Source organism: Achroia grisella, unplaced genomic scaffold, assembly GCF_030625045.1.
Source record: "Achroia grisella isolate CSIRO2021 unplaced genomic scaffold, CSIRO_AGI_Agris_v1 utg1107, whole genome shotgun sequence".
NCBI lineage: Eukaryota > Metazoa > Arthropoda > Insecta > Lepidoptera > Pyralidae > Achroia > Achroia grisella.
The window spans coordinates 298899-325874 of record NW_026712578.1 but is presented as its reverse complement, the minus strand read 5'-3'; the positions used below and the strand labels follow the sequence as shown (position 1 = coordinate 325874).

Here is a 26976-nt window from a genome sequence, read left to right as displayed (position 1 = left end):
TGAAACGGACTTCCTACTTGAGGAGACATGCATGCAGTTATATATTGGACAACTGGTCCGTATTTGATAATAATAATCATTAGCTATATGTGTATTTATGTATTTATCTATATTAATTTATATAAATTTATTATATATTTAATATTATACCATATCATAAATCGTGTACAACAAGGCAATACAGCACCCCAGGTCTAGTGCTGAAAAACAGCGTTGCAGCGCTCCAGCCGCTGCAGCATTATACTGAGCACGGACCTGTTCAGTAGATGCTTCGACAGACATACACACGCGTACATACGTAATTTGTGTATTGTTTTTTTTTGTAATTGTCGCACTATTTGTTATTTTTTTTGTGTGTGTTTTAGTTTTTTCTTCTACTGAGTAAATATCATTTCATTTCAATTAAAAATACAGACAACCTTGGTGGTCTAGCGGTTTAGCACATTCCTATACTTCCGGTGGCCGCGGGTTCGATTCCTAGTACAGTACAAACGTTTGTATTCATTGTAGATATATGTTTTTCGGTGTATATTATGTACGTATTTCTAATAAAGGTATACAAATATTTATACCAGTTGTGTACACATAACATAAACTAGCTTAGTTTGAGAGTAGTTGGCGTTGTTGAATTTTCAATCTATATAAATAAAATTGGAGTATCTGTTTGTAATTTCGAATTAAAAGCTTTTACTGGACTTGAAACTTACGGTACTTATATCAAATATATATATATTTACATGTATGATTATCTTGCTAATTACTAAAAAGCTTGGACCATTTTTAACAGGACTTTGACTCCAAAATAGCTAATGTTATAAAGAGTAGGTTTTTATTTTAAAAAATTTATTAAAAAAAAAAAATTCACGCGGACGAAAGTACGGGTGTACAAGTCCCTTATTGATGAAGGTTTTTTAGTGTAATGAAATTATGAACATTCTGATGGTCCCCTATAAGTGTTAAACATATATCTACCACTGCAGTTTACTGGATCGAATCTACAGTTTACTAGATCACGAAAAACACATACACACATTGGAATACAGTACCTCGTTTTTGAAGTCAAAATTATTCAACTGGAAATACTAAAATCTCTGGAGAGTGTACCACTTTAAGATTACGATGTATCGAAACTCGTGCGTAATATTTAATGGGGTGGTCCCTTTACACCCATGGGACTCCATAATGCTTGGGGTCTGAGAATCAAAGCCTGCGGTTTAAAAAAGCTCTTGGTACCCAAGAGCTTTTTACTAGCTTTCTGATTTGTTACTTTGATTTTTTAGATCTCTCTATTACATTACTTAATGGATTTCTATTATTTATTTATATATTCTTTATGCATCAGATATAGTATATAAACCAAAAGGCGGGCTTATCGTTTATGCAATCTATTCTATTTTTTAATTTACAAATCGTATTAGAGAATGAATTGTTACATGAGAATGGTTATACTGTTTGAGATACGAGCAGTCTCGAAGTTGCATTGCGGTGCCCATATTTCTAATATGGCTAGCAGGCTTAGTTCAAATGGCAATAGAATCAATGTGCGGTAAATAGAATTAGACATTTAACGGATGTGGCAATATCTAAACATGTTTAGTTTAGCCGTTTCCACAGAATTATGTCAAATGAAGTTAGTTCTATTATAGGTTAAAGCACCAGATGTAAATTACATTGACTAGGCTAATAGATGTCAAAGACTATATGTTCGAATCTGTGGGAATACGAAAATAGAATGATTTGTACATTAATTTTTTTTTATATACGTAGGAGGCAACAAATATACGGCCAATCTGGTGGTAAACGGTTACCATAGCCTAGGGATGGGAAACACCAGGTGTATCACGTACGCGTTGTCGACCCTTAAAAAACCTTAATATACCCTTAAAAAAGAACATGCTGTAGTCTCTCAGGTAGTTACTTTATTCCTCAACCATCGTATCGCTCGCCATCATCAGGGAATTCATCCCCACATACAAAAACCTAAGTGGTCTCGGACGATGTGGTTTTAGAGGAGCTTCCTCCTGCGTACACTTAGTTGGTGGATTGAATTTCTTGCCGAGGTATTTCTCAAGAGACTACAACATGGGGTTTTTCAAGAAGAGTATATTAAGGTTTCTTAAGGGTCTGCAAAGCGCAAGTGACACCGGTGTCTCAAACGGAAACCATTTACCATCACATGTACCGTATGCTTGATGGCCACCATCGTAATACATAAGAAAAAGCTAAGTGTACTTGGGAGAAAGTTCCTCCATAACCTCACTGTCCGACAATCAAATAAACGCTTTATCTATCTATCTATATATGTATATTTGCTACATTTACAACCATTTACCATCACATGTACCGTATGCTTGATGGCCACCATCGTAATACATAAGAAAAAGCTAAGTGTACTTGGGAGAAAGTTCCTCCATAACCTCACTGTCCGACAATCAAATAAACGCTTTATCTATCTATCTATATATGTATATTTGCTACATTTATAACCATTTACCATCACATGTACCGTATGCTTGATGGCCACCATCGTAATATATAAGAAAAAGCTAAGTGTACTTGGGATAAAGATCCTCCATAACCTCACTGTCCGACAATCAAATAAACGCTTTCGCTTTATCTATCTATCTATATATGTATATTTGCTTTATCTCATTCTGAAACAAATGCCTGCATAGCTACGCAGCTAATGTGAGTTGAGAATATCTGCTCTTCGGGTTACCCAACCCGAAGAGCAGATATTCTCAACTCACATTTAAAATTTTAAACATTCTCAGCAAAATTTCCCCATCGAAATTATTCATTGCCGACATCTGAAAGTTCTGAACAACTAGCTAGCGCAACGCTCCGTAGTTGCGCCTTTTATAATATTTATAAAGGGGAAGTTAAGCGGTTTTTGTGAAGAGCTCGCCACTTTTGTGTACCATTCATAGTTTTTTTTTGCTACAAAAATGCTTCAGTTTTCTTCGTAACTCTTTAATTGTATGCATATTAAACCGTTTAAACCAAGTTTACCTTAAGAAGCAACGGTTTTGTTTAATGTAAAGTAGTTGTATGTGTAAGTATAATTTTAAACAATACTATTTTGCATGCCACTACTATGGCAAAACACATGATACTAAGTTTTAATTATTTATTTATTTTTATTTTATTTATTTAACTTTAATGCACACAATATAATATATAGTATAGTACATTTGGCGGACTTAACACCATGCGGCATTTTCTACCAGTCAACCATTGGTGGTGCAGAGAATAATTGTTGGCGGTGCAAAATTATAAACATAAACAAAATGCAACAAAATATAAATATATATACAATATATATATATACTTAAGAGATACAATAATATATAACATAAATATATACAAATATGATACCTATATACACAAATACACACATATATATGCAATAAACTTAAATATATACCAAATAGTCTGACAGTCACAGAACTAAAGAGAGTTAAATGGAAAAAAAGTGAATTCAGAGAAGAGAGAAAGTTATAAATTCAAATAATATTCCCGTAGTTTACGTTTAAAAGAAAATACTATAATTACCATCTTTTATACTGTGTTTTTTAAGCAAATAAATTATTATTATTATTATTATAAGTAGTTGAATGCCCCTACTATTCCTGTTTTTTTTAGAGAAGTAATAATAATCGTTGAGTGTAAATTTATATATATTTTATATTCTTATGTATTAAAATCAAAGACTGTTGTCTGTTGTCATATAAGAATATATTTATTTTATATTTATATAATTTTAATTGTTTTTATACAAAAACGGTTTTAAACGATTGTAATAATGCTATAAACGCGAAAGTTTGTGAGTATGAATGGATGTTTATTACTCTTTCACGAAAAAACTACTGAATGGATTTTAATGAAACTTTACAGTAATATAGATTATACATCAGAATAATTTAAAAGCTATATATTTCATGCGGTTAAAACCTGACCAGTAAATAATAATTCTGGACAATCTACACAGCGCCATCTAGTCCCAAGTTAAGCAGAACTTTTGTTTTGGGTACTAGTCTAATATAAATATTTAAATACATTTCTTTTGTAAATACATACATAATATAAATAGAAAACGTACAGACCGATACAAACAATCATACTTATTATTACAAATGTTTGTACAAATCACAAAGCGCCATGTGGTCCTAAGCTAAGCTGAGCTTGTATTATTAATAATAAAAAACCTATGTAAATACTTAGATATATATATTTTTACAAATACATACATAATATACATAGAAAACACCCAGAACTATACAAACAATCATGAATACAAATATTTGAACCTGCGACTATCGGAGGTAAAGAGGTTTGCGAAACCGCTGCACTACTGAGACCGTCACATCCCATGTCAATCTTCGTAATACAATCTTCATCACAAATTTAATTAAGGTTTAGTAGTTTAGTCTTGAATGTAATAACAGACGTACAGATAAACTTGAGCATTAGTATGGAGACCGTCCAACAAGTGGAATACTCGAAAAGCCCTTTTATTTTCTTTCATTCCCCAAAAACATAATAACAGTAATCCATTGAAGATTAGAACTAAAAATAATTATGAATTCTGAGAAGTTAACGAAGGCCCGAAGGGAGGGCAAACTTCGGTCTCGGGGGGGTTGTTTTTGACTTTTCTTGAGTTATACCCTTTCGTTGGGTTGCCAGTCGAATGTTTATGTGGAAACCACTGTTAACATAGTTGTAGAGTTAGGGTTGCCAGTTATACTTTTTTTTTTATATTAAAAGTAGCTGAGAATTTATATCCATATATCTGTTTTATCGGCAAGAGCCCCACCGACAAGAGCGTAGCTCTTAAATTATGAATGAATGAATCTGTTTTGTAAACAGATTGTAATAAACAAAATATTAATTTGTTTATTTTTAAATATATGTTTTTAAATTATATATTATGTTAAGATTAAGTTTTTTTTCTTCAGGACAATTAACACTACATCGTCTAGTCCCACGATAAGCAGAGCTTGTTATGGGTACTAGAGAACTGATATAAATACTTAGATCTTTTTTTTTCTTTTTCACAGATTTTTTTAAATACATACAAATAGTTTATCTTTTTTTTTTATTTTGTTTCTATTATAAAAAACCAAAAAGTAGGTACTAAGTAAATATTATTTCTTTCTTTCTTGATATTAAGGTAAATTTTTACAACAATATATTAAAGAAATCCACAACTAAATCGCTACTGATTTTGATTGGAAATGCACATAAATTATAACTTTTTTTTTATTGCTTAAATAGGGTCCTTTTTTTATATATCTTCCATGTACTTGCAGATAGCGTTTAGGTCATTTTTATTACATATGACGACCTCGGTTGTCTAGCGGTCTAGCACACCGCTTTATATCCGATGGTCGCGGGTTCGATTCCTCGCACGGTACAAACATTTGTATTCATGAGTATAATTGTTTGTATCAGTCTGGGTGTTTTCTCTTGTATAATATGTATGTATTTACGAAAAAAACAAAAAAAAATATGTATCTGTATCAGTTATCTAGTACCCATAACACAAGCTTTAGCTAGCTTAACTTGGGACTAGATGGCGCTGTGTGAATTGTCCTGAGATTATTATTATTATTATTATATGTATAAAATAGTAGATTACTCAAAATTCAAATCATAAATTCAAACCATCCTTCCGTCATTCTGCCTACCCCATTTCTATAAATAGGGAGTGAAATAAATATTTCACTACACTTACTCCAAATACGGGCCTAAACGCTCATTAATCCATAATTAAACCACGTCAGAGACCACAAAGCCGGGAATACCACCTTTCACGGTCGAGCAAACCCGGGACGAAGCACTATATCACGCGCCGCTGGTTTTCTCACAGAATACCATTGGGTGAAAAGCGTATATTGTGTGAAACACCTTAATAGAAAATTGATAACATCTCCCCAGGGTTGTCAAACGTTGGACTGTACGGAATTGGTATCATAATAAATGTATGAATTGACGGTCGGTGGTTTAGTGGTTAAACATACCGGTTTGCTTTCTAAAGTCACGGTTCGATTCCTCGAAACTTAGTTACATCTGTACCCTACAATGGAATTGGTGTCATTATAAATGTAGGAATTGACGGCCTCGGATGTCTAGCAGTTATGCACGCCGGTTTGCTTTCGAAAGTCGCGGGTTCGATTCCTCACAAGTTACTTACATTTGTACACTATAACGGATTTGGTAACGTAATAAATGTAGGAATTGACGGCCTTGGTGGTTTAGCAGTTAAACACACCGGTTTACTTTCGAAAACCGCGGGTTCGATTCCTCGATTCTCTTCTATTCTATTCGATTCTGTAGACTATTTTGTAAGATAAAAGATACTACGTACTAACCTCATAATACACTCTATTTTCATGTCAAATTTCGTTTTTAATATTAACACACAGACAGTCACACTTCCTCGTTTATATTAGTATGAACAAATAAAATAAAATGAATTCCTTTTGTTACAGAACGAGCGGTAGAATGTCGGAGAATGTTTTATCATTCAAAGCTGATGCATCAGATAACAAGGCGAGGTACACGTGCGAGGCAAAGAATATAATGATCAGCAACACGCTGAAGGCAGAAATTGACCTTACAGTACTATGTAAGTATTTTTTTAATATTAACTATTATTCGGTCAATTCAAACATACTTATATCCGTCATACTCGTGTACGGATGTTGCTTGTAGGGACTGGTCTGCTCTAATCACTATAACTGATTTCCTCTTATTAATTGTTTAACCAGTTGTTGTGTATTCAATATTTTTTCTATTTGATTATTTAATTGAATTAGTGCTAATCGGTAGTTGGTATTCACACACTTAAACTTAAATTGTAAAGTAAGAATAAAATTATTTAAAAGAGCAACACACAAGTTTCTTGCTCGTTTTTCTTGTGATGAGACAGCAGAGAAAAGAAAAAAAAACAAAAATTATAACAAATACATACAGAAAATAATATATATATACAGATGCAAACATATAAAAATATTAATATACCCATATAAAATATATAAGTTTATGGATTACATATAAATAAAATATAAAATTAAACTACATATATATGTGTGTGAAATACATGGGAGTGTGTAATGTTTTTTTAATAAGTTAATGTATTTTTATGCATATATGAGTAGTGGCCCACTACGCTACGATGCTCTCAACTTTATACAACAACGTAATAAGGACTTTATGGTAAAGGGTTACGGTATTAATTAAAGTACAGGATAAGTGGCATCAAACCTGTTGACCCTATTATAACGACATTTAATAGGTTTTAGTTGCCTTCCGTTAGAATACCATAATTTTACGGTGCATCAAAAAACTGGTACACTTTTTATAGTATGAATTTAATTTACATTAATGTGATTTTTGTTCTGTAACAAGATTAGGATAGAAGGATACTGTATAACTAATATCGTAAGCTTTTCTGAATCTAGCAATAATGAAGCCTTTTATATATTTCTATTTATTCAATGAAATTTAAAAAGTAAATCAACTTTTAATTCCTTTTAAACTTTACCCTATTATGTATTTCATAAAGTCGTCATTAAAATCTATCCGCAATTCACTATAATATCGAGTAACATACAGACAAAGAAAACGCAGTACACCGTTTCCATATCATTACATAGTATAAAACAAAGTCGCTGTCGCTGTCTGTCCGTCCCTATATATGCTTAAATCTTTGACACTATGCAACGGATTTTGAAACGTTTTTTTAAATAGATAGTGATTTTTTTCGGACTACTCTAATGCTGTTGGCCGCAGCTGGCCTTTACGGCTTCATCGAAGAGCGATTCTAGAGGAAGGTTTATATATATAATATATGTACACCAAGCGAAGGCGGGGTGGGGAGCTAGTATAGAATAATATACGAACATCAATTAAAATGAACATCGTGAAATAACTCGAATATCAACATACAAATTTATCCAATACGAAAATCACATTAAGCTGAAAGACATAATTATACTTGAGTATTATTTTAATGATCAATTCCAATGAATCCTACTGAATACTTTATTAACATTGGTAAATTTACATTCCAACTCGACCTCTTTGGGGGACCTTCAATGTACGTTGGAGTTGAGTTTGTTATATAATTCTGATACATTTTACGTATTTCCAAATCCTTTGATAAAGTAAATATATCAAAGTGAGGGATTGTCAAAAAACATTAATTCGAGTTTGTGTGCAAGTGATAAGAGGTAGCGGACGAGGCTACCTTGATAAAATAAATAGAATATGGGAGAAAGAATTTTGCTAATATTATAAACGCGAAAGTTTGTAAGTATGGATGGACATTTGGTACTCTTCACGCTAAAACTATTTTGATTAAACTTTACAGTATAACTTATATCTTATATATAAAATTCTCTTGTCACAGTTTTCGTTCCCATACTCCTCCGAATTGACCGATTCTCATGAAATTTTGTGAGCGTATTGAGTAGGTCTGAAAATCGGCCAACATCTATTTTTCATCCTCCTAAATGTTAGGGGTAGTCCACCCCTAATTTTTTTTTTTATTATATGGCAAAACAATGTTTGCCGGGACAGCTAGTATAGTATATAGTTGCGGAAGTCTTTTATTATGTTGGCAAGGTATCATCATTGTATACTATCATACTATGTGTGTAGAGTCAGATACATTAATATCTGAAACTCGCGATTCCAAAATACTTAATCAATCAAAATTAAACAAAAACACCTATAGATATATTTTTCAATGAGAATGGAATGGTGTATCCACTTATGGTAACGGTGTACGCTGACGGGGCACTATTGGAGAATGATAAGATGAGCATAAGGTCAAATCAGTTAGCCCATCGTGCCATCAAAATAACACAGGCTATAATTTAATACGGTTTTATGTAAATTGGGTCCGATCAGCAAGTACAAAATAAAAAATTGTATTTTTTTTTATTTATGTTTTAATTGCATGCGTCGTAATAGTCAGTAATGGCAACACGTGAGTGGTACCACAGACGTTACAGGATTCATACTGCTAACGGATACCACTTACCGTCAGGTAGGCTATCTGCTCGTTTACCATTCCAGTTACATCAATTAAAGTTTATTTAAACGAGTCGTCATTGAAATATGTTAATTTACATAAACGCGAATCTTAGTATTATACGAATCTGCTTATAATTTATGTAATTAAAGTCATACATATTTAGATTCAAGATTATAATCTAAATAAATTATACATTTAACTGTACAATTAGTAATTATCAAATCAAAATATCTTTATTCACTCTCTTATGATTATGTCAAATCTACCGTCAGTTCGGAGTGCTTTCGAGCTGAGAGCTTTTATGCTTTTCAAATGAGATAGAACTTGATTACAAATATATAGATTGTTTAAATTAAATTACGAAAAATGTCGTGAACTAGAAATCAGCATACACTATTGCATTTTCATCAAAAATAAATAAGGGAACATATAGATTTCTATATTTCAAATAAAAAAAAATTAAGGTAACTAACACGTATAAAAAATACAGTCGAATTGAAAACCTCTTCTTTTTTTAAATCGGTTAAATAAAATCTATTATTACCGCCTTAGTGTTTCACTTGTACCATTCCCGAAAGCGCTGCTAGTCCCTAGCTCATTGTTTATTTACGCTGAACAGGTAACTTCAAATGGGGTCCCATTGGTACAACAACTGAACCCTAACGGGGTATTCCTTTCTGACTTCCATCATTTTGCATCAGTAGTCAAAGACCGCTGGGCTTTGATTTTTTTTAATGGAATAAAATATATGTAAAAGTCATTAACTTTACATTATTTCGCATATCTAGTACAAACCTGGTGTAATTCAGAAATTTGAAATTTTTGAAATTAGATTCTAACACCACAGTTATAAAGTGGACTTTCCAAGATTTGTAATTTAACCAGCCAGTATTAGAATAAGTGTACGATTTGTATTATTAACCGGATCTTAACATGAATAATTTTATGGCAAACTTAGAGAGAGGTAGAGAGAGAGGTAAATACCTTTATATTTACCTCTCTCTTTCATACTTCGAAATTGCTATAAAATTGTTAAGAATGGTTAATCATCATTACATAGTATAAAACAAAGTCGCTGTCGCTGTCTGTCTCTATGTACGCTTGAATCTTTAAAACTACGCAATGGATTTTGAAGTGGTTTTTTTAAGTAGATAGAGTGATTCAAGAGGCAGGTATATGTATATAACACATGGGCACTCGTGCGAAGCCGGGCGAGTAGCTAGTAATATAAATATTGTATATTAATCTTTAACTCTATATTTGATATTTTATTATGATCTGTAATAAGTGATACAGCGCCATCTAGTTCCAAAATAAATGAAGCTTTTACATACAAAACAATTGATAGAAATACCTAAATAATTTCTTTTTTATATATATAATAATAATAATCTCAGGACAATTCACACAGCGCCATCTAGACCCAAGTTAAGCTAGCTAAAGCTTGTGTTATGGGTACTGGATACATATACATAGATATATATTTTTTTGTAAATATATACATATTATATACATAGAAAACACCCAGACCGATACAAACAGAATACAAATGTTTGTGCCGTGCGAGGAATCGAACCCGCGACCATCCGTCGTATATAGTATATATAGTATACTAATGATTTAACCCAGCTTCGCATGGATGCAATGACAGCTGTGATCCTATTTTTTTAATAGTACAGATGTAGCTTACTGTAGTTATATATCTTATATATAAAATTCTTGTGTCACAGTTTTCGTTCCCATACTCCTCCGAAACGGCTTGACCGATTCTCATGAAATTTTGTGAGCGTATTGAGTAGGTCTGAGAATCGGCCAACATCTATTTTTCATCCCCCTAAATGTTAGGGGTAGTCCACCCCAAAATTTTTTTTTATATTAAGGCAAAACAACGTTTGCCGGGACAGCTAGTATTATATATGATTTGTTTGTATGTATTTTAACATCAGGTTTGTATTTTTACGGTTATTTGTATCTTTCCTCTTCATAATATAATGGGTGTGGATGATAGAATGAATGGACTGTATGTGTAATGTAAATCGAACAATCGATAGAAAATGGTAAATACTTATAATAAAGATACGTGTACAAACGGTTGTAAGGCAAAAAGTCTTAATAAAAATATAAGACAATTCTAAAAGAAAATACATTTAAAATTGGTAGAAAAATAAACATATAAAAATGTGCAAACAGTTTGCAACAATGGGGATATTAACATTATATTTAAAAAAAAATAAAGAAATCGTATTATAATCCCACACGTGCTAATCCAGGGTAGTCACTAGTATAGAATAATGAGAGTTTCGAAATAAAATTAATAATCTGTATTCAAATAAACTCAATAAAAGTGCTTGATTTTTTTAATAATTATATTTTTTTAATTCTATCTCTCATTTGAAATGGACTCATCACAAGTAGAACGAAAAAGAAACTTGTGTTACTCCTCTTTTGTGTAAATGTTATTTTAAATAAATAATTACACAATAACAAGTAAGAGGCGTGTGATAATCTTTTGCATAAATGTTATTTTCAATAAATAAATACATAGTAAGAAGTAAGAGGCATGCGATAATCAACATAGAAACGGCTACGTACTCATTCTTAGTGCCATCAGATAATATTGTCAGCGCTATGAATTTAGTTTTTTTTTCCAAAAACATTATCATCATTTACAAACTCTTCAATTTTATAATAAGCTTATATTTTTCAAAGAAAGTGTTTCATACGACATTTTATTGTTTTTTCACATGGACATTTTAGTTTAAAAATGTTATTGGATATAGATATATATATTCGATATACTAGCATAAGCAATTACCCTATTTAAAAAACTACCCGCATTCACGAATTCCAATCGAATTTCTTTGAGCAAAAAACGTCTCGGCCAGTAATCGAACCCATGACCATTCGAGTGTAAACTGGGTGCGCTTTGAAACAAGCAATCATCCTTAATAACTTGGGTCGATGTCGATTTTATTTATATTTAATACTAGCTAAGCCCACGGCTTTGTACCCTTTTTTTTGTATATATAATTTGAAATAAAACAAACTTAATTTTTTTAATAAAGTTAACCACAATACTATCGGCGCTACCGTGGCAGATATAGAGACAGAGCAGACCATAGAGACAATTTTATTTACATATTTTATTATTATTTCTTATGTATGTTAGTCTATAAGGTATTTATAATATGGGCCATGTAGCCTGAATTAAATAAATAAATAAATAAAAAAAATAAAGTGGTCTAGCGGTTTAGTACACCGCCTTACTTTCCGATAATCTCTGGTTCGATTCCTCGCATATTACAAACATTTGTATTAATGATTGTTTGTACTGACTGGTTCCTATGTATGTATTTACAAAAAAAATGAATTTTAGTTGGGTACCAACGCAATAACGTAAACTTTGCTTAGCATAGCTAGATGGCGCTGTGTGAATTGTCCTGAGATATTATTATTATTATTATTTCTTTATATATATTATATATCTTCAAGAAAGTGGCACCGGTGTCAGTGTGGTTGAAGAGTAATCGTCTATCATGGTATGGACATGTAATGCGTAGGAACGAGGATAATATTTTAAGATGTTACAAATGAATGTGGATGGTTATAAGGGCAGAGGAAGGCCGAAAAAGAGATGGATGGACTGTTTGAAAGATGATATGGTAAGAAAGGAAGTAAATAACGCGATGACTGCGAACAGGGATGAATGGAAGCGAAAAACATATTACGCCACAAATAAATGGGATAAGGAAGAAGGAGATGATGATATATTATATATCTCCCTTTGATGGGGTAATAGACTGATCACTGCGGGTAAAAATCACCAAACAATGACAGTATAAATGATGAATGATGAGGATGCAGAATTTTTAAGCGGAAGACAAAACTTTGCGGACTATTCTACAAGTGTTCAGTGTTACAGCTTTTTAAAGAAGGATGAAAGTAAGTGGGTGAAGTTTTAATATCTTGAGGCTAGTGTGTAGGATGCTGGATGACTCCTGTGGACGAGATAATAATTGGGAGAGTTTTCACTCTTTCTACCTGCCATTGTATTTTTAGTTCTATTACCAGATCAGTATATTCAGCAATTTTTTCTGTATGTGTTTGTAAAAGATTATGTGTGTTTCGTATTGCAATATCTATAAGGTAAACTATTTTATTTTTCTTATCATGTAGTGTTATATCTGGTCTGTTGTGATGTACAGTTTATTATTATTAGTGAAAATTAAACCCAGTATATTTCTTTATATATTACTAGTTCATTACCAGTTGGCCCGGCGAACTTGATACGAGCCTACCGTTTCTCGGATTAATTTTAGTTTGTTATCGGTGTTTCCATCACCTGAAAGTAAGTCATGAATATAAAATAGTTATTTTTAAACTTTCATGTTTAATATACATTATTTATATTATTAACCATCGAGTGAGGTAAATACCTTTATTTGCCATAAAATAATTCTTGTTAAGACCCGGTTAATAATGTAAATAACTAGTTGTTTCCGCGTGGAATTTAACTTAATTTTTCTAAAATAAATGTAACCTAAGTTACTCCTTATTACATCAGCTACCTGCCAAAAAGTCCCGTCAAAATCGGTTCAACAATTTCGGAGATTATCCGGAACAAACAGACACACAGATCGGTGTATATACCGTATTCATATTCATATGCGTGTAGTAAAAAACGGTTATTTAAATATTACAAACAGACAATCCAATTTTATTTATATGTAGGTATAGATGTATAAATATAAAATGATTTGAATTCAGTTCTCTTGGGTGATAGTTGGGGTTGTAAACCATTAGTTTAAATTACAAGTAACACAAATGAGTTTGTATTGAAATGTTTTTTTAAAGTACTCTTCAGTGATTAATTAATTTATTTATTATTGACTTATCGAAATGTTACCGCGGCCTCGAGACAACCTTACAGCTGACACTTTAGAAACCTCACTAACCTTTGCTATCATTGGATATCATAGCCATGACAGTCGCGACGGGATATTTACCCGACTTCGCTGAAGAAGGGTTATGAATAGAATAGAATAGAATAAAAAAATCATTTATTCAAATAAACTTAATTTAAGCATTTTTGAATAGTCAACATTTTTTTTTAAATCTACCGCTTATTCGCAAACATGTGTTATCACAAGGAGAATAAGCAAGAAACTTGTGTGTTGCTCTTTTAAACAATCCTTGTAAGTTCACATTTTACAAGTAGAAACGTGTGAATACAAACTACCAACCAGCACTAATTTATTTAGGCTCAAATATAAAATACAATAAGATTAAATCAGTCGTAGTGATAAGAGCAGACCAGTCCCTACAAGCAGCACTCGTTCACGAGTATGACGGATGAGCCAGCCATCACTGCGCTCGACCATATTTTATCTTATATATAAAATTCTCGTGTCACAATTTTCGTTCCCATACTCCTCCGAAACGGTTTAACCGATTCTCATGAAATTTTGTGAGCCGGCCAACATCTGTTTTTCATCCCCCTAAATGTTACGTAGGTAGTCAAGCCCTAATTTTTTTTTAGACTAAATTTTTAGTTCTATTTTTTTATGATACAACATACAAAATTACATACCTCCATAAATTTTCACCCTTCTATCATCAACCCCTATATTTTTATTGCGTTATTAATTTATATGGCAAAACAGCGTTTGCCGGGACAGCAAGTGATATATAAGGGTTACGATTTTGACTCGTGCACTCAATTATATTTAAAGTTCTTAAATTTTGACTAAAACTTGATATTTTTATTTTCTTTATTTAATTATAATAAAATCATTACAATTACATATACATCTAAGAGTATAGTAACATAATTTGTTTTAGTAGTAACATAATTCATTCTGTACAAACATTTGTATTCATGAGTATGATTGTTTGTATCGGTCTGGGTGTTTTCTATGTATAATATGTATATATTTACGAAAAAAAATATCTATGTATATGTATCAGCTATCTAGTACCCATAACACAAGCTTTAGCTAGCTTAATTATCTTTTATTTGCTCTTTTTTTTCGTTTGTTGTTTATATTGTATTTTTTACATTGCACTGAATAAATATTTGTCTTTCTTTCTTTCTTTCTTTCTTTCTTTCTTTCTTTCTTAACTTGGGACTAGATGGCACTGTGTGAATTGTCCTGAGATTATTATTATTATTATCATTAATTACACAAGTACACAAAAGAAAAATCAATGCCTAATCTTAATTTAACATACTACCTAAATAATCTACTACCACCCTCCGAAACTCCAGCAATAATAACCCTGGACAATTCACAATGCATTCTCCAAGGATATTATTAATTATTAATTGTCTAAAAATAAAATCAAATATCTTATTTTATTTTCAATAAAATATTTGGTTATCTAATTATGGATTCTACAGCCGGAGATTGTAAAAAAAATCCAACCTTTTCTTAACTTAAATTTATTAATATAAAATAATAATTACAATGCTTATAGTTCGATGTTAGAACAGAATATGATTGATTTATATAATTCTATAAAAATGATATGTAACTATAGGCATGACGCGATATGGCGTGATGCTCATTGCTGATCAAGCATTTGGTGCCGCGTGTAATGTTTATTGGGGACAGTGCAAATGCAGCAGTCCGTCTATACTAGGCTTGCGTAACAATCTAGTACCCATAACACATGCTCTGTTTACCTTAGGACTAGAAGGTGTTCAGGGGAACTATTATTCATTTAGCATATCCATAAGATAGGCTCTGCTTACTTTGAGACTAGATGGCGTTGTGTAAATTTTCGAAGGGTATTATTCTTTATGTAACAAAAATAAACAATGTAAAATATAATTTAAATATTAAAAACTCATGTTCAAAATAGAGGCGAGAATCGCTTTCAAAGGCAATAGCAGCGAGCGATAAAGTAAAATAAACAAAGTTTTGATAAAAAGCTCGGGAACTTTTCGAGGCGTCAATACAGTTTGCAGGATTAAAACTTTCTCTTATAAATGTCAGAGAGGAAACGGGCCGAATTGAGATGGATTAGCGTGTTAGAGTGAGATAGAGTGTTTTATATAATTGCTTTAAGGATTTCGGTTGTGGTTGTGTTCCAATTTTGGCAAAAGTGCGGGTATGTTTGACGGACTCGATGGTTTAGTGGTTTAGCACACTGTTTTACTTCCGATGGCCGCGGGTTCGATTCCTCGCACGCTACATACATATCACAAGTATGATTGTATGTATCGGTCTGGGTGTTTTCTATCTATATTCTGTATATATTTATAAAAACAAATTCTAAGTATATAATAATAATCTCAGGACAATTCACACAGCGCCATCTAGACACAAGTTAATCTAGCTAAAGCTTGTGTTATGGGTACTAGACAACTGATACATATACATAGATATATTTTTTTTTGTAAATACATACATATTATACATAGAAAACACCCAGACCGACACAAACAATCATACTCGTGAATACAAATGTTTGTGCCGTGCGAGGAATCGAACCCGCGACCATCGGAAGTAAAACAGTGTGTTAGACCGTTAGACCATCGAGTCCGTCAAACATACCCGCACTTTTGCCAAAATTGGAACACAACCACAACCGAAATCCGTAAAGCAATTATATAAAACACTCGGTATCTATATCATTTGCCTAGTACCCATAACACAAGCTCTGCTTACCGTGGGACTAGATGACGCGTGAATTGTCCAGGATTATTATTATTGTAATGATAAAATAAAAAAAAATAGAAACAATGTCAAATAACTGTTCAATACTGATACTTTGTATTCAAACAAAGTGAGTATTCAGAAGAAAGTCGCCAGGACTATTCACTGATCGCCCTGTCACAACTTGCACCGTAACTCGTCCGGATCAGTATAGATTTATGTTTGGATTTCGCCCAAGGAACCACTTTTGAAAAGTTTCGATCGGAACAAGGTACGCTACGGGCGCTCCCAGAAATTGGGTATTTATGAAAACTTCCCAAACTATACATTGTATACATTTTTGTATACATATACATGTATATATTATCGCGATTGATTTGTTTTGTTTAATCAATTCAAATCTTATTAATATTATAACGTCAAGTTTGTGCTTATAGACGTATGTTTGTTACTCTTTCACGCCAAAACTACTAAACGAATTTTGATGAATTTTACAGTAGTAGCTTATCCATCAGAATAATACAAGCTACAAATCATCGTGACCATCAGAGATAACGTGGTATGCTAAACCACGTCAAATATTATATATATTATGTATGTATTTATAAAAAAATGTATCTAAGTATTTATATCAGTTGTCTAGTACACATAACACAAGCTCTGCTTACTGAGGGACTAGATGGCGCTGTATGAGTTGCCCGCGAATTCGCTCGCGTTAATTTATTCCCTTCGGGGTGGAATTTATCAAAATCCTTTCTTAGAGGATGCCTACGTCATAGTAGCTCTATGCGTGCAAAGTCTCAGTCCGATCGGTTTAAAATTAACAAAGTTTCATACAAACTTTCATCCCTATGCTATTTTATTATAACTATTCTCCCTATTTTATCCCCTTGGGGGTAGAATTAATCAAAATCCTTTCTTAGCGGATGCTTACGTTATAACATCTACCTGCATGCCAAATTTCAGCCCGATCCGTCCAGTGGTTTGGGCTGTGCGTTGATAGATCACTAAGTCAGTCACCTTTGAGTTATATATGTATATTTAGATATCATCATTATCATTACATAGTATAAAACAAAATCGCTGTCGCTGTCTATCCCTATGTATGCTTAAATCTTTAAAACTACGCAACGGCTTTTGAAGCGGTTTTTTAATAAATAGAGTGATTTAAGAGAAAGATTTATATGTATAATACATGTACACCCGGGCAAAACCGGAGCGAATAGCTAGTAATATATAATGCGAAAGGTTCCATATTGAAAAAATAATTTTACTAGCTGTCCCGCGCAACTCTGTCTGCGTTTTATTTCCCCATCTTTTGTAATATTTTTTTAGAAAGAAAGAAAGAAAAATATTTTATTCAGTGCAATGTAAAAAATACAATATAAACAACAAACGGAAAAAAAAGAGCAAATAAAATGTACATATAATTAAACTTAATTTACCATAATTAAAAAATAAACATAAAATAAACATTTTTTACATCCAATAATGCACTGAAATGGCTCCATTCATTGTAGGTCGTAGCGTAATATTATATAGCTTAAAGCATTCCTCGGCAAATGAACTATCTAACACAAAAATAATCTTTCAATACGAAACAGTAGTTCCTGAGATTAGTGCGTTCAAACAAATAAACTCTACAGCTGTATAATTAAAGCGTATTGGTGATCGCAAACACAAACAAACCAGACCTTTTTCGTTCCAGTCGCACCATCCCACGTCACCATCTCTGGTCCTTCGGAGGCAAGAGTCGGCGATCCTGTACCATTAAGCTGCAGCACAGCACCTTCGAATCCTGCTGCTGATATCAAGTGGCTGGTGCTGGGGAAACATCATAAGGAAGCTAGTAACCGTACTGTTATATCACCTGAAGGTAAAAGACAGTTTTTTATTTATGTCAATAGAATTACATTGATTGTATTTGTCGCCAATAGATGGCGCTGTACAGAAATTACATCTCGCTATAATTTGGTTTTGTAGAAATATATATACTTCATTTTATATATATATCAATCCCCAATTCAATTCAAATGGGGACCAAAATTAGGACGGCCTGAGCCGAGGCTCGAACCCCTAGCGGTGCCCTCAGACTAAAGTCGTATTCGCCAGGCGGGAGCTCCATTTGCTCCATAAGTCCATCCACGGGTTTGGAGTGCCATCTGCACACGTCCCCTATCGTCTGGTGAAGCTGTTAAGGCCAGCTGCGGCCAACAGCATTAGAGTAGACCGAAAAAAAACGACCCCCAATCTAATTCAAATAGGGATCGAAATTACGATTGCCTCAGTCTAGCATCGAACCCGTATCAGTGCTCTCAGACTAAAATGTTATCCGTCAGGGAGGAGTTGGCCTTCAGCCGCAGTCAGTCTATCAGCTTGCTATAGTTTGGTTTTGTAAGATCATATGTATTTTATATTACAAATCCTCCAGTATATAGACGCAAAATAAGCTAAGCTTGTACTGTCGTTACTATAGAAGTCAATATATAAAAAGATTTGACACATTTTACGTCTATTTCAGGAGGATGGATTACCACATCTAACATAACGGTGGTAGTGGAACCGAACCGGCGATCCATCGTTGTGGTATGCCATGGTATCAACGCCCAACTCACGGAGAATGTAGTATCCACTCACACCATCAATGTTCTATGTAAGTTATTGTTTGTTTGTTTGTAACATTTTATTGTACAGTAAATACATTTAAATTAACTAAAGATACAACGATCTTAAAAAAAATTATTTCTATTCTCTTTATTCATTGTAGATATTAGATAGATAGATAGTTAATTACATTATTCACAATCAATACACATACATACACATTTTAAAACAGAATCATCATCATCATCTGCTTCTTCCTTATCCCATTTATTTGTGGTCGTCGTAATATGTTTTTCGCTTCCTTTCATCCCTGTTCGCAGTCATCGAGTTATTTACTTTAAAAAAATCTTTCTATTCTCTTTATTCATTGTAGATATTAGATAGATAGATAGTTAATTACATTATTCACAATCAATACACATACATACACATTTTAAAATATTATCATCATCATCATCTGCTTCTTCCTTATCCTATTTATTTGACGATTAATATGTTTTTCTCTTCCATTCATCCCTTTAAAACAGTCAAATCTCGTTAAATTTTAATAACGAAAAAAAACAAATATATAACTTAAACATATATAAACTTTCACACAGTCCATCCATCTCTTTTTCGTCCTTCATAAGACCTTATAACCATTCACATTCATATGTAAGACCTTTATTAAAATATTATCCTCGTTCCTACGCATTACATGTCCATACCATGATAGATGATTACTCTTCAACCTCTCTGACACCGGTGTCATTTTAAAACAAAATATAAATTACAAATAAATTTTAATAACGAAAAGAAACAAATATATAACAAAAACATATATAAACATTTACACATATATAAAAAAAGAAGATGCAAATATAGTATATATAATGCAAATATAGTACATATAGTAATGATAATATCCCTGAACAATTGACACAACGCCATCTAGTCCCAAGGTAAGCAAAACTTGTGTTATAGGGACTAAACCAAATCAAAAATTTTTTATGCAAATATTTTAGTCGCTTATGAACGTCAAGTTTTTTGTATTAATACCATTTTCTCTGCCATCCTGGTCAGTATACAGATTCATACAAATTCAATATACTAGACAACTGAAATAAATACTTACATAATATATATAGAAAACACACAGACCGATACAAACAATCATACTCATGAATACTGTCATATGTTGGTCACCTGAAGCTAGTTAAAATATGTGTATATATATATACTAGTTGTTCCCGCGACTTCGTCCGCGTGTTATAGTGACCTTGACAAAATATAGAAAAAAATATTTAATTACTAACCCAAAAAGGCAAAGAAAAAAGATTCCTCGTAATAGTTTCAAAAATGACTATTTTCTATTCAAACTTTCAGCCCCTATTTTTTACCCCCTTAAGGGTAACAATTTTACAAACTTAGTCATATTTATTTATATTTAATGAACGGCGTAAAAAATAATTTTCATAATTCTAGTTTTAAAAATGACGATAGAACCCTTCATGTCCCCTTTCAACCCCTTACTACCCTTTATTCGCATTAAAAAGTAGCCTATGTCCTTTCTCAGGGTCTATACTATCCGTATAACTAAATTTCATTTAAATCGGTTTAGTTGTTTTGGCGTGAAAGTGAGACAGACAGACGGACAGAATTACTTTCGCATTTATAATATTAGTACCGATATAATATGAATTATCTATTGATATGTGTCACAAATTTTCCATTCCAATAAAATAACTTACGTATGCTACAAATACAAATGTGTGTACCGTGCCAGGAATCGAACCCGCGACCACCGGAAGTAGAGCCGTGTGCTAAACCGCTAGACTACCGAGGTCAAAAGTAGTCGTATAAAATGATCTTCATTGCTTCACCTGAAGGAGTATTTTCAGTCATAGACACGTGCCTTATAGATAATGTGACCAGATGTCCCATTTTGAACGGGACAGTACCATTTTATAAATAAGAGTCCCAGTCCCTGAAATGTACTCTGGGACGCGAAATTGTTCCGTCTTCGGTAACCATGCGAAATTTTGAGTAGACGAGCTGGTTGTTGGTAATTAAGTATAAAAAACCGTACCAAGAGTGTCATTCTTGCTTGAAATCTTGTTAAAAAAGAAAATTTGTTCCTCTGATAAATATATAAATATAACTAAACATTAAATTTTTATCAGATATATATAAATGACTAAACAAAACGTTCAATTATATTTATCGGGTATATTTTTTAATTCGTAACTTTTTCTGAATACATAATTTTAAAAATGAGTTTTTGACTATCTTTTAATTGATATAAAAAACCGATGTCCCGTTTTGAGTCGAAGAATAGATGGTCACGTTACTTATAGAGCATTACAGTGAACCGTCGATGGCTACTGAGCTTTCATAACCCATACAGAAAACTTCATCAACTGAGCCAAATTCTTACGTACTCACCCCTGCAGTTGTCTCAGTTTACAACTGTAGGGTTGGCACTTACAACATTTGTTACATTTATTTATAATTACAAACGCTTCTGAAGTAACTAAATTAATAATAATAATACTAATACTAATAAGTTGCCATCTCCTCTCTTTAAGAGGGGAGATGAGATTTTTTTTAAGTTTAAATAATAATAAGTGTGGTATACGCCACAAAGCGTAAAAACTCAGTAAAAAGGCTGAGAAAGCGAAACACACATAATATTAACACACATAATAATTGGATCTATATACCGAACTGGACGGTAGGGAAAAAATAAAATTATAATGTAAAAATTTGACGTTCATAAGCGGCTAAAATGTCCTACATGAATAAATGAATTTTGAATTTTGAATTAATAATAATAATAATACACACACACACACACACTGCACATACTTGGTTTCGGCCCATAAATGTGGAAATAACCAGCAAAAGCTGAGAGAGTGAGACGATCATAATAATAATAATAATCCACATAGTACCCATAGTTTTGTCATCCACAGGAATTATACCAAAAAGTTTGAACAAACACCTAGACACGTTGCATATGTCCTCTACAATAGACCTATTACAAAAAGCCGTCATACTAAACACATGCCGAATAGTCAGAAAATTTCTATCTTCATCCATAACTCATCCATGCTTGGCTAAGGCCCGCGTGTTTGAATATATTACCCCCGTAAAAAGGGAGATATAATAAATATATATATAATAATAATAAAAACCAGCAAAGGTTAGAGATTATAAAAAAAAATTAAATAAAAATAAAAATATCTTCTACTGGTGTTCTCCCAAAATCTCTACACAACTCATTAAATAAACTGCACCTCAATAAAACATTCTTCATTGAACTCCAGAAATCTACAGTATTAGATACATGCTGTGTAGTAAGAAAAATTTTAAATAGTCCAATTCCTAGCATTGCTACTGAATAAAATAAAATATGAGAACAAGTGACTTGGTAAAAAACCCGTCCTGATCTCTACAAAACCAGTTTTATATACATATAGTCCAATTCCACCTACTCAATACGCTCACAAAATTTCATGAGAATCGGTCAAGCCATTTAGGAGGAGTATGGGAACGAAAACTGTGACACGAGAATTTTATGTATAAGACTAGCTGTCCCGGCAAACGTTGTTTTGCCTTAAAATAAAAAAAAATATTAGGGTGGACTACCCCTAACATTTAGGAGGATAAAAAATAGATGTTGGCCGATTCTCAGACCTACTCAATACGCTCACAAAATTTCATGAGAATCGGTCAAGCCGTTTCGGAGGAGTATGGGAACGAAAACTGTGATACGAGAATTTTATATATAAGATTATAATAATATTTATTGCCAGAACAAAGATGCATATACATTTGAGTACTTTGTTTGTTGAACAAAAACTATATAAAAAAAATAACCTCTTAAACTACATATAAAATAGCAACATAGCAACTACTATAAAATAGCAACATTATGCGTATTTTGGTCAAAAAAATATGTATATTAAATTGGAGTTTCTTATTTGGAGTGAGTTAATTGATGAATGAGTGATAAAACAAATAATATAATATAATATCTCAGGATAATTCACACAGCGCCATCTAGTTCTAAACTAAGCAGATCTTGTATTATGCGTACTAGATGACCAGGTCACAATTTGAGCGGAGTTTTTCTTAAAAAAAACACCTTGACCGATCGGATTTTTTTTGTGGATGAAGGTCCGAAGGTCTTCATCGACTGTCAGGCCTCCACCGTTTACCACAAAAAAAAAAAAAAATTTTGGTCTCGATCGATCAAGCCGTTTTGGAATATCGTTACAAGGAGTTTAATCTGGTGTCTCAGATCGCTTCGCGCTCCGCTCAATAAATACATACATTAAAATTTTTCTAAATACATATATAACACCCAGACCGATACAAACAATCATACTAGATAATACAAAAGTTTAAACCGTGCGAGGAATCAAACCCCTGACCATCGGGTGCAAGACGGTGTGCTAAAACGCCGTTAGAAGTCGTCAATCAATAAATATAAGTATTATATATAAATTTTTTATACGACAGTTTTTACAATTTCAATAGTGACAACCCTAGGGTAATGTCTTAGTAACTCCATGTTAGTCGCACGTGCTCAGAAATCATAGTGCTTTTCAACGCACATGATCGAGTCGACTTTATGTGAGCTAAGTTATGTTGCTGATAAAATAGGGCTGGCCCACAGCCAAAACGTATAATTTTTTTTGTGAACAAAAAAAACAGTTTCCTACTGTATGTTTTATTTATATGTATATGTACTAAATTCTTGTTTATACATATTTTATGTATGTTTTATTGAAGTATTTTTTTTAAGACGTTTGCGTGGGTTATTTCGGTAAGTAATAATAATAATATATCTCAGGACAATTTACACAGCGCCATCTAGTCCCAAGCTAAGCAGAACTTGTGTTATGGGTACTAGACAACTGATATTAATAAATAGTTACATTTTTTAGTAATACATACATATTATACATAGAAAACACCCAGACCGATACAAATAATCATACTCATAAATACAAATGTCTGACCATGCAAAGAATCAAACCCACAACCATCAGAAGTAAGGCACCACTGGACCACCGAGGCAAGTACATGAAATAACACTCAAGTTTTATGGTTTCTATCAAATTCGAACTCAATACCTTGAAGTCGCGATCAGTGTGGCAATCCACTAAGTCACGACGTTCTCAAAATAGGGAATGAATATTAGAAGTAATAATATTATAATAACCAAAATAAACTAATCTAAAGCATTTAGAAATTCCTTGAAACTCAAACTGTAATCAAAGGTTTTATAATTGAATATAATGAGACCCTTATTAAGAAATCTTAATACTTATTAGCTGAGTAAATTAATTATAGTAATTAATCTATACATATAAATAAAATTGTAGTGTCTGTTTGTAATATTGAAATAACCGTTTATTACTACGTGCATATGAATATAAATACGGTACATACACCAAAATAACATTTTTTACAATTTTTGTCTGTTAGTCTGTTTGTTCCGACTAATCTCTGAAACGGATTTTGACAGGACTTGATTTTTCTATATTAGCTGGGTTAATTAATTCTAGTAAATAATAATAAATGGTTTCATTGAGGTTATTTTCTCCACTAGCTACTCTCCCCTGCTTCGCCCGGGTGTACATGTATTCCATCATGATTCACTCTATCTATTAATAAAAACTGCTTCAAAATCCGTTGTGTAGTTTTAAAGATCTAAGCATACATAATGACAGACAGCGACAATGACTTTGTTTTATACTATTAAATCTACTGCAATCGTGTTATTAAAGATAATTAAAAAAAATAGTAATAGACATGTTGATCAAATTAAGATACTTTCTATTTTTCATGACTCCTTAGATTATCTCATTTGCCTTTGCAGTCGTGAAGTAAAAATTCAATAAAATACTAGTTTATATAACGTTAGAGGGTAGAAAGCTGAAATTGCATTTAAACGGAATATCAGAGGAGTAGTAGTAATGGTATTGTGAAGGATGGAGACCAAGATGACGAGCAAAAGTAAAACGGCACCATTGTAGTTGAAGAATATTTTTGTATTAAATTTACTTAGGTCATAATTAATTTTAAACTTTCGTGTTTACTATACATTATTTAAATTATTAACCGGGTCTTAACACGAATAATTTTATGGCAAATAATTGAACTACATGCACCTACTGATCGCCACTATTACCAACGAATGGTCCGGGAGGCGATTGAAATTAAAAAACATCCCAATTTCAACAGAGAGGATGGCTTAAAATTATCATCTGCCTGGAATCCAGTCATAAATAAATTCAAGCAAAGTTCAGTAGCATCAACAGTCGATAAGTGTACAGATACCGTGAGTGCTGTGTCGCGAACTTTCGTTAAACAATCTAGTGACGGTAGATGAAGAAAAAACTGCTGTCACCTATCTACATTGACATCGCTGTTACTCCAGTCAGCTCGTGACCACGGCTAGTGCAACCTAGTAGAAACGTCGATAGAGATAAACTTATGTCATATGAAAACAATATAATATTATAAAAAAACAATAAAGTATAGTATTAATATAACGATATATCATTACATTAAAATCAGTGAATGTAATTAATAATGAAATTCCATTATAAATAGATAATGGAATGGCATTTACTTAACCGCGCGTAACTCCAAACGGGCGCCATGTTGGACCGCATTTCCGCACAGTAAATATGATAATTCGAGGCCGGACGTCCGCGGTGCCCACTGTTTATATGCCTTTCAGATAGTTTCAAATTTCAGCGCTGAAACATTTTTATAATGCATACATCTCTACATTGGTGTTTCCTGAAACTTTTGCCTTTGTACATGTATTGTCAAGGTTTTGACAAAATTTATACACTGAAATGTTAAACTCACGAAGCGTTTAGCCAGCGACGTTGTATATAGTACTAGCTTCGCTCATGTTAATTTATCCCCTTAGGGGTGGAATTTATCAAAATTCTTTCTTAGGGGATGTCTAAGTCATAGTAGCTTTATGCATGCAAAATCTCAGCCCGATCGGTATAAAATTGACAAAGTTTCATTCAAACTTTATATCTAATAAACGATATACATATATCTATCTATCTAAATATATATAACTCAAAGGTGACTGACATAGTGATCTATCAACGCACAGCCCAAACCACTGGACGGATCGGGCTGAAATTTGACATGCAGGTAGATGTTATGACGTAGGCATCCGCTAAGAAAGGATTATGATTAATTCTACCCCAAATGGATAAAATTGGGGATGAAAGTTTATATGAAACTATCAATTTTAAACCCCTCGGGCTGAGACTTTGCATGCATAAAGCTACTATGACGTAGGCATCCCCTAAGAAAGGATTTTGATAAATTCCACCCCTAAGGGGAAAAATTAACGCGAGCGAAGCCGCGGGCTAAAGCTAGTATATATATGTATTTAATTATAGGAGCCAACGGAATATCAGCGCTGCAGATTTATCTGTAGTTTCATGCTGAGTTGGATGCCTCTTCATCATTGCGACACATAAATCCAGTTCCATTTTTTAATTTGTAATATTACAAATTAAAAAATGGAATATAATTATTTATATTCCTGCATTTTGAAATTGTTAATTTTATTTCTATAATATTTATAAAATGCATCAAATGTATCTCAAGATAAGCGATATTTGGACTAGATGG

General features: G+C 32.6%; 1 protein-coding gene across 1 annotated transcript in view; it reads left to right on the top strand.

The window, feature by feature from the left end:
- LOC131849342 (nephrin) overlaps positions 1 to 26976 on the top strand; it is a 328927-nt gene that overhangs the window by 257595 nt on the left and 44356 nt on the right. The window contains exons 9-11 of the mRNA XM_059199397.1: positions 6495 to 6631; positions 18416 to 18583; positions 19229 to 19360. Coding sequence (XP_059055380.1) covers positions 6495 to 6631; positions 18416 to 18583; positions 19229 to 19360 — 437 coding nt within the window. The remainder of the gene's footprint in view (positions 1 to 6494; positions 6632 to 18415; positions 18584 to 19228; positions 19361 to 26976) is intronic.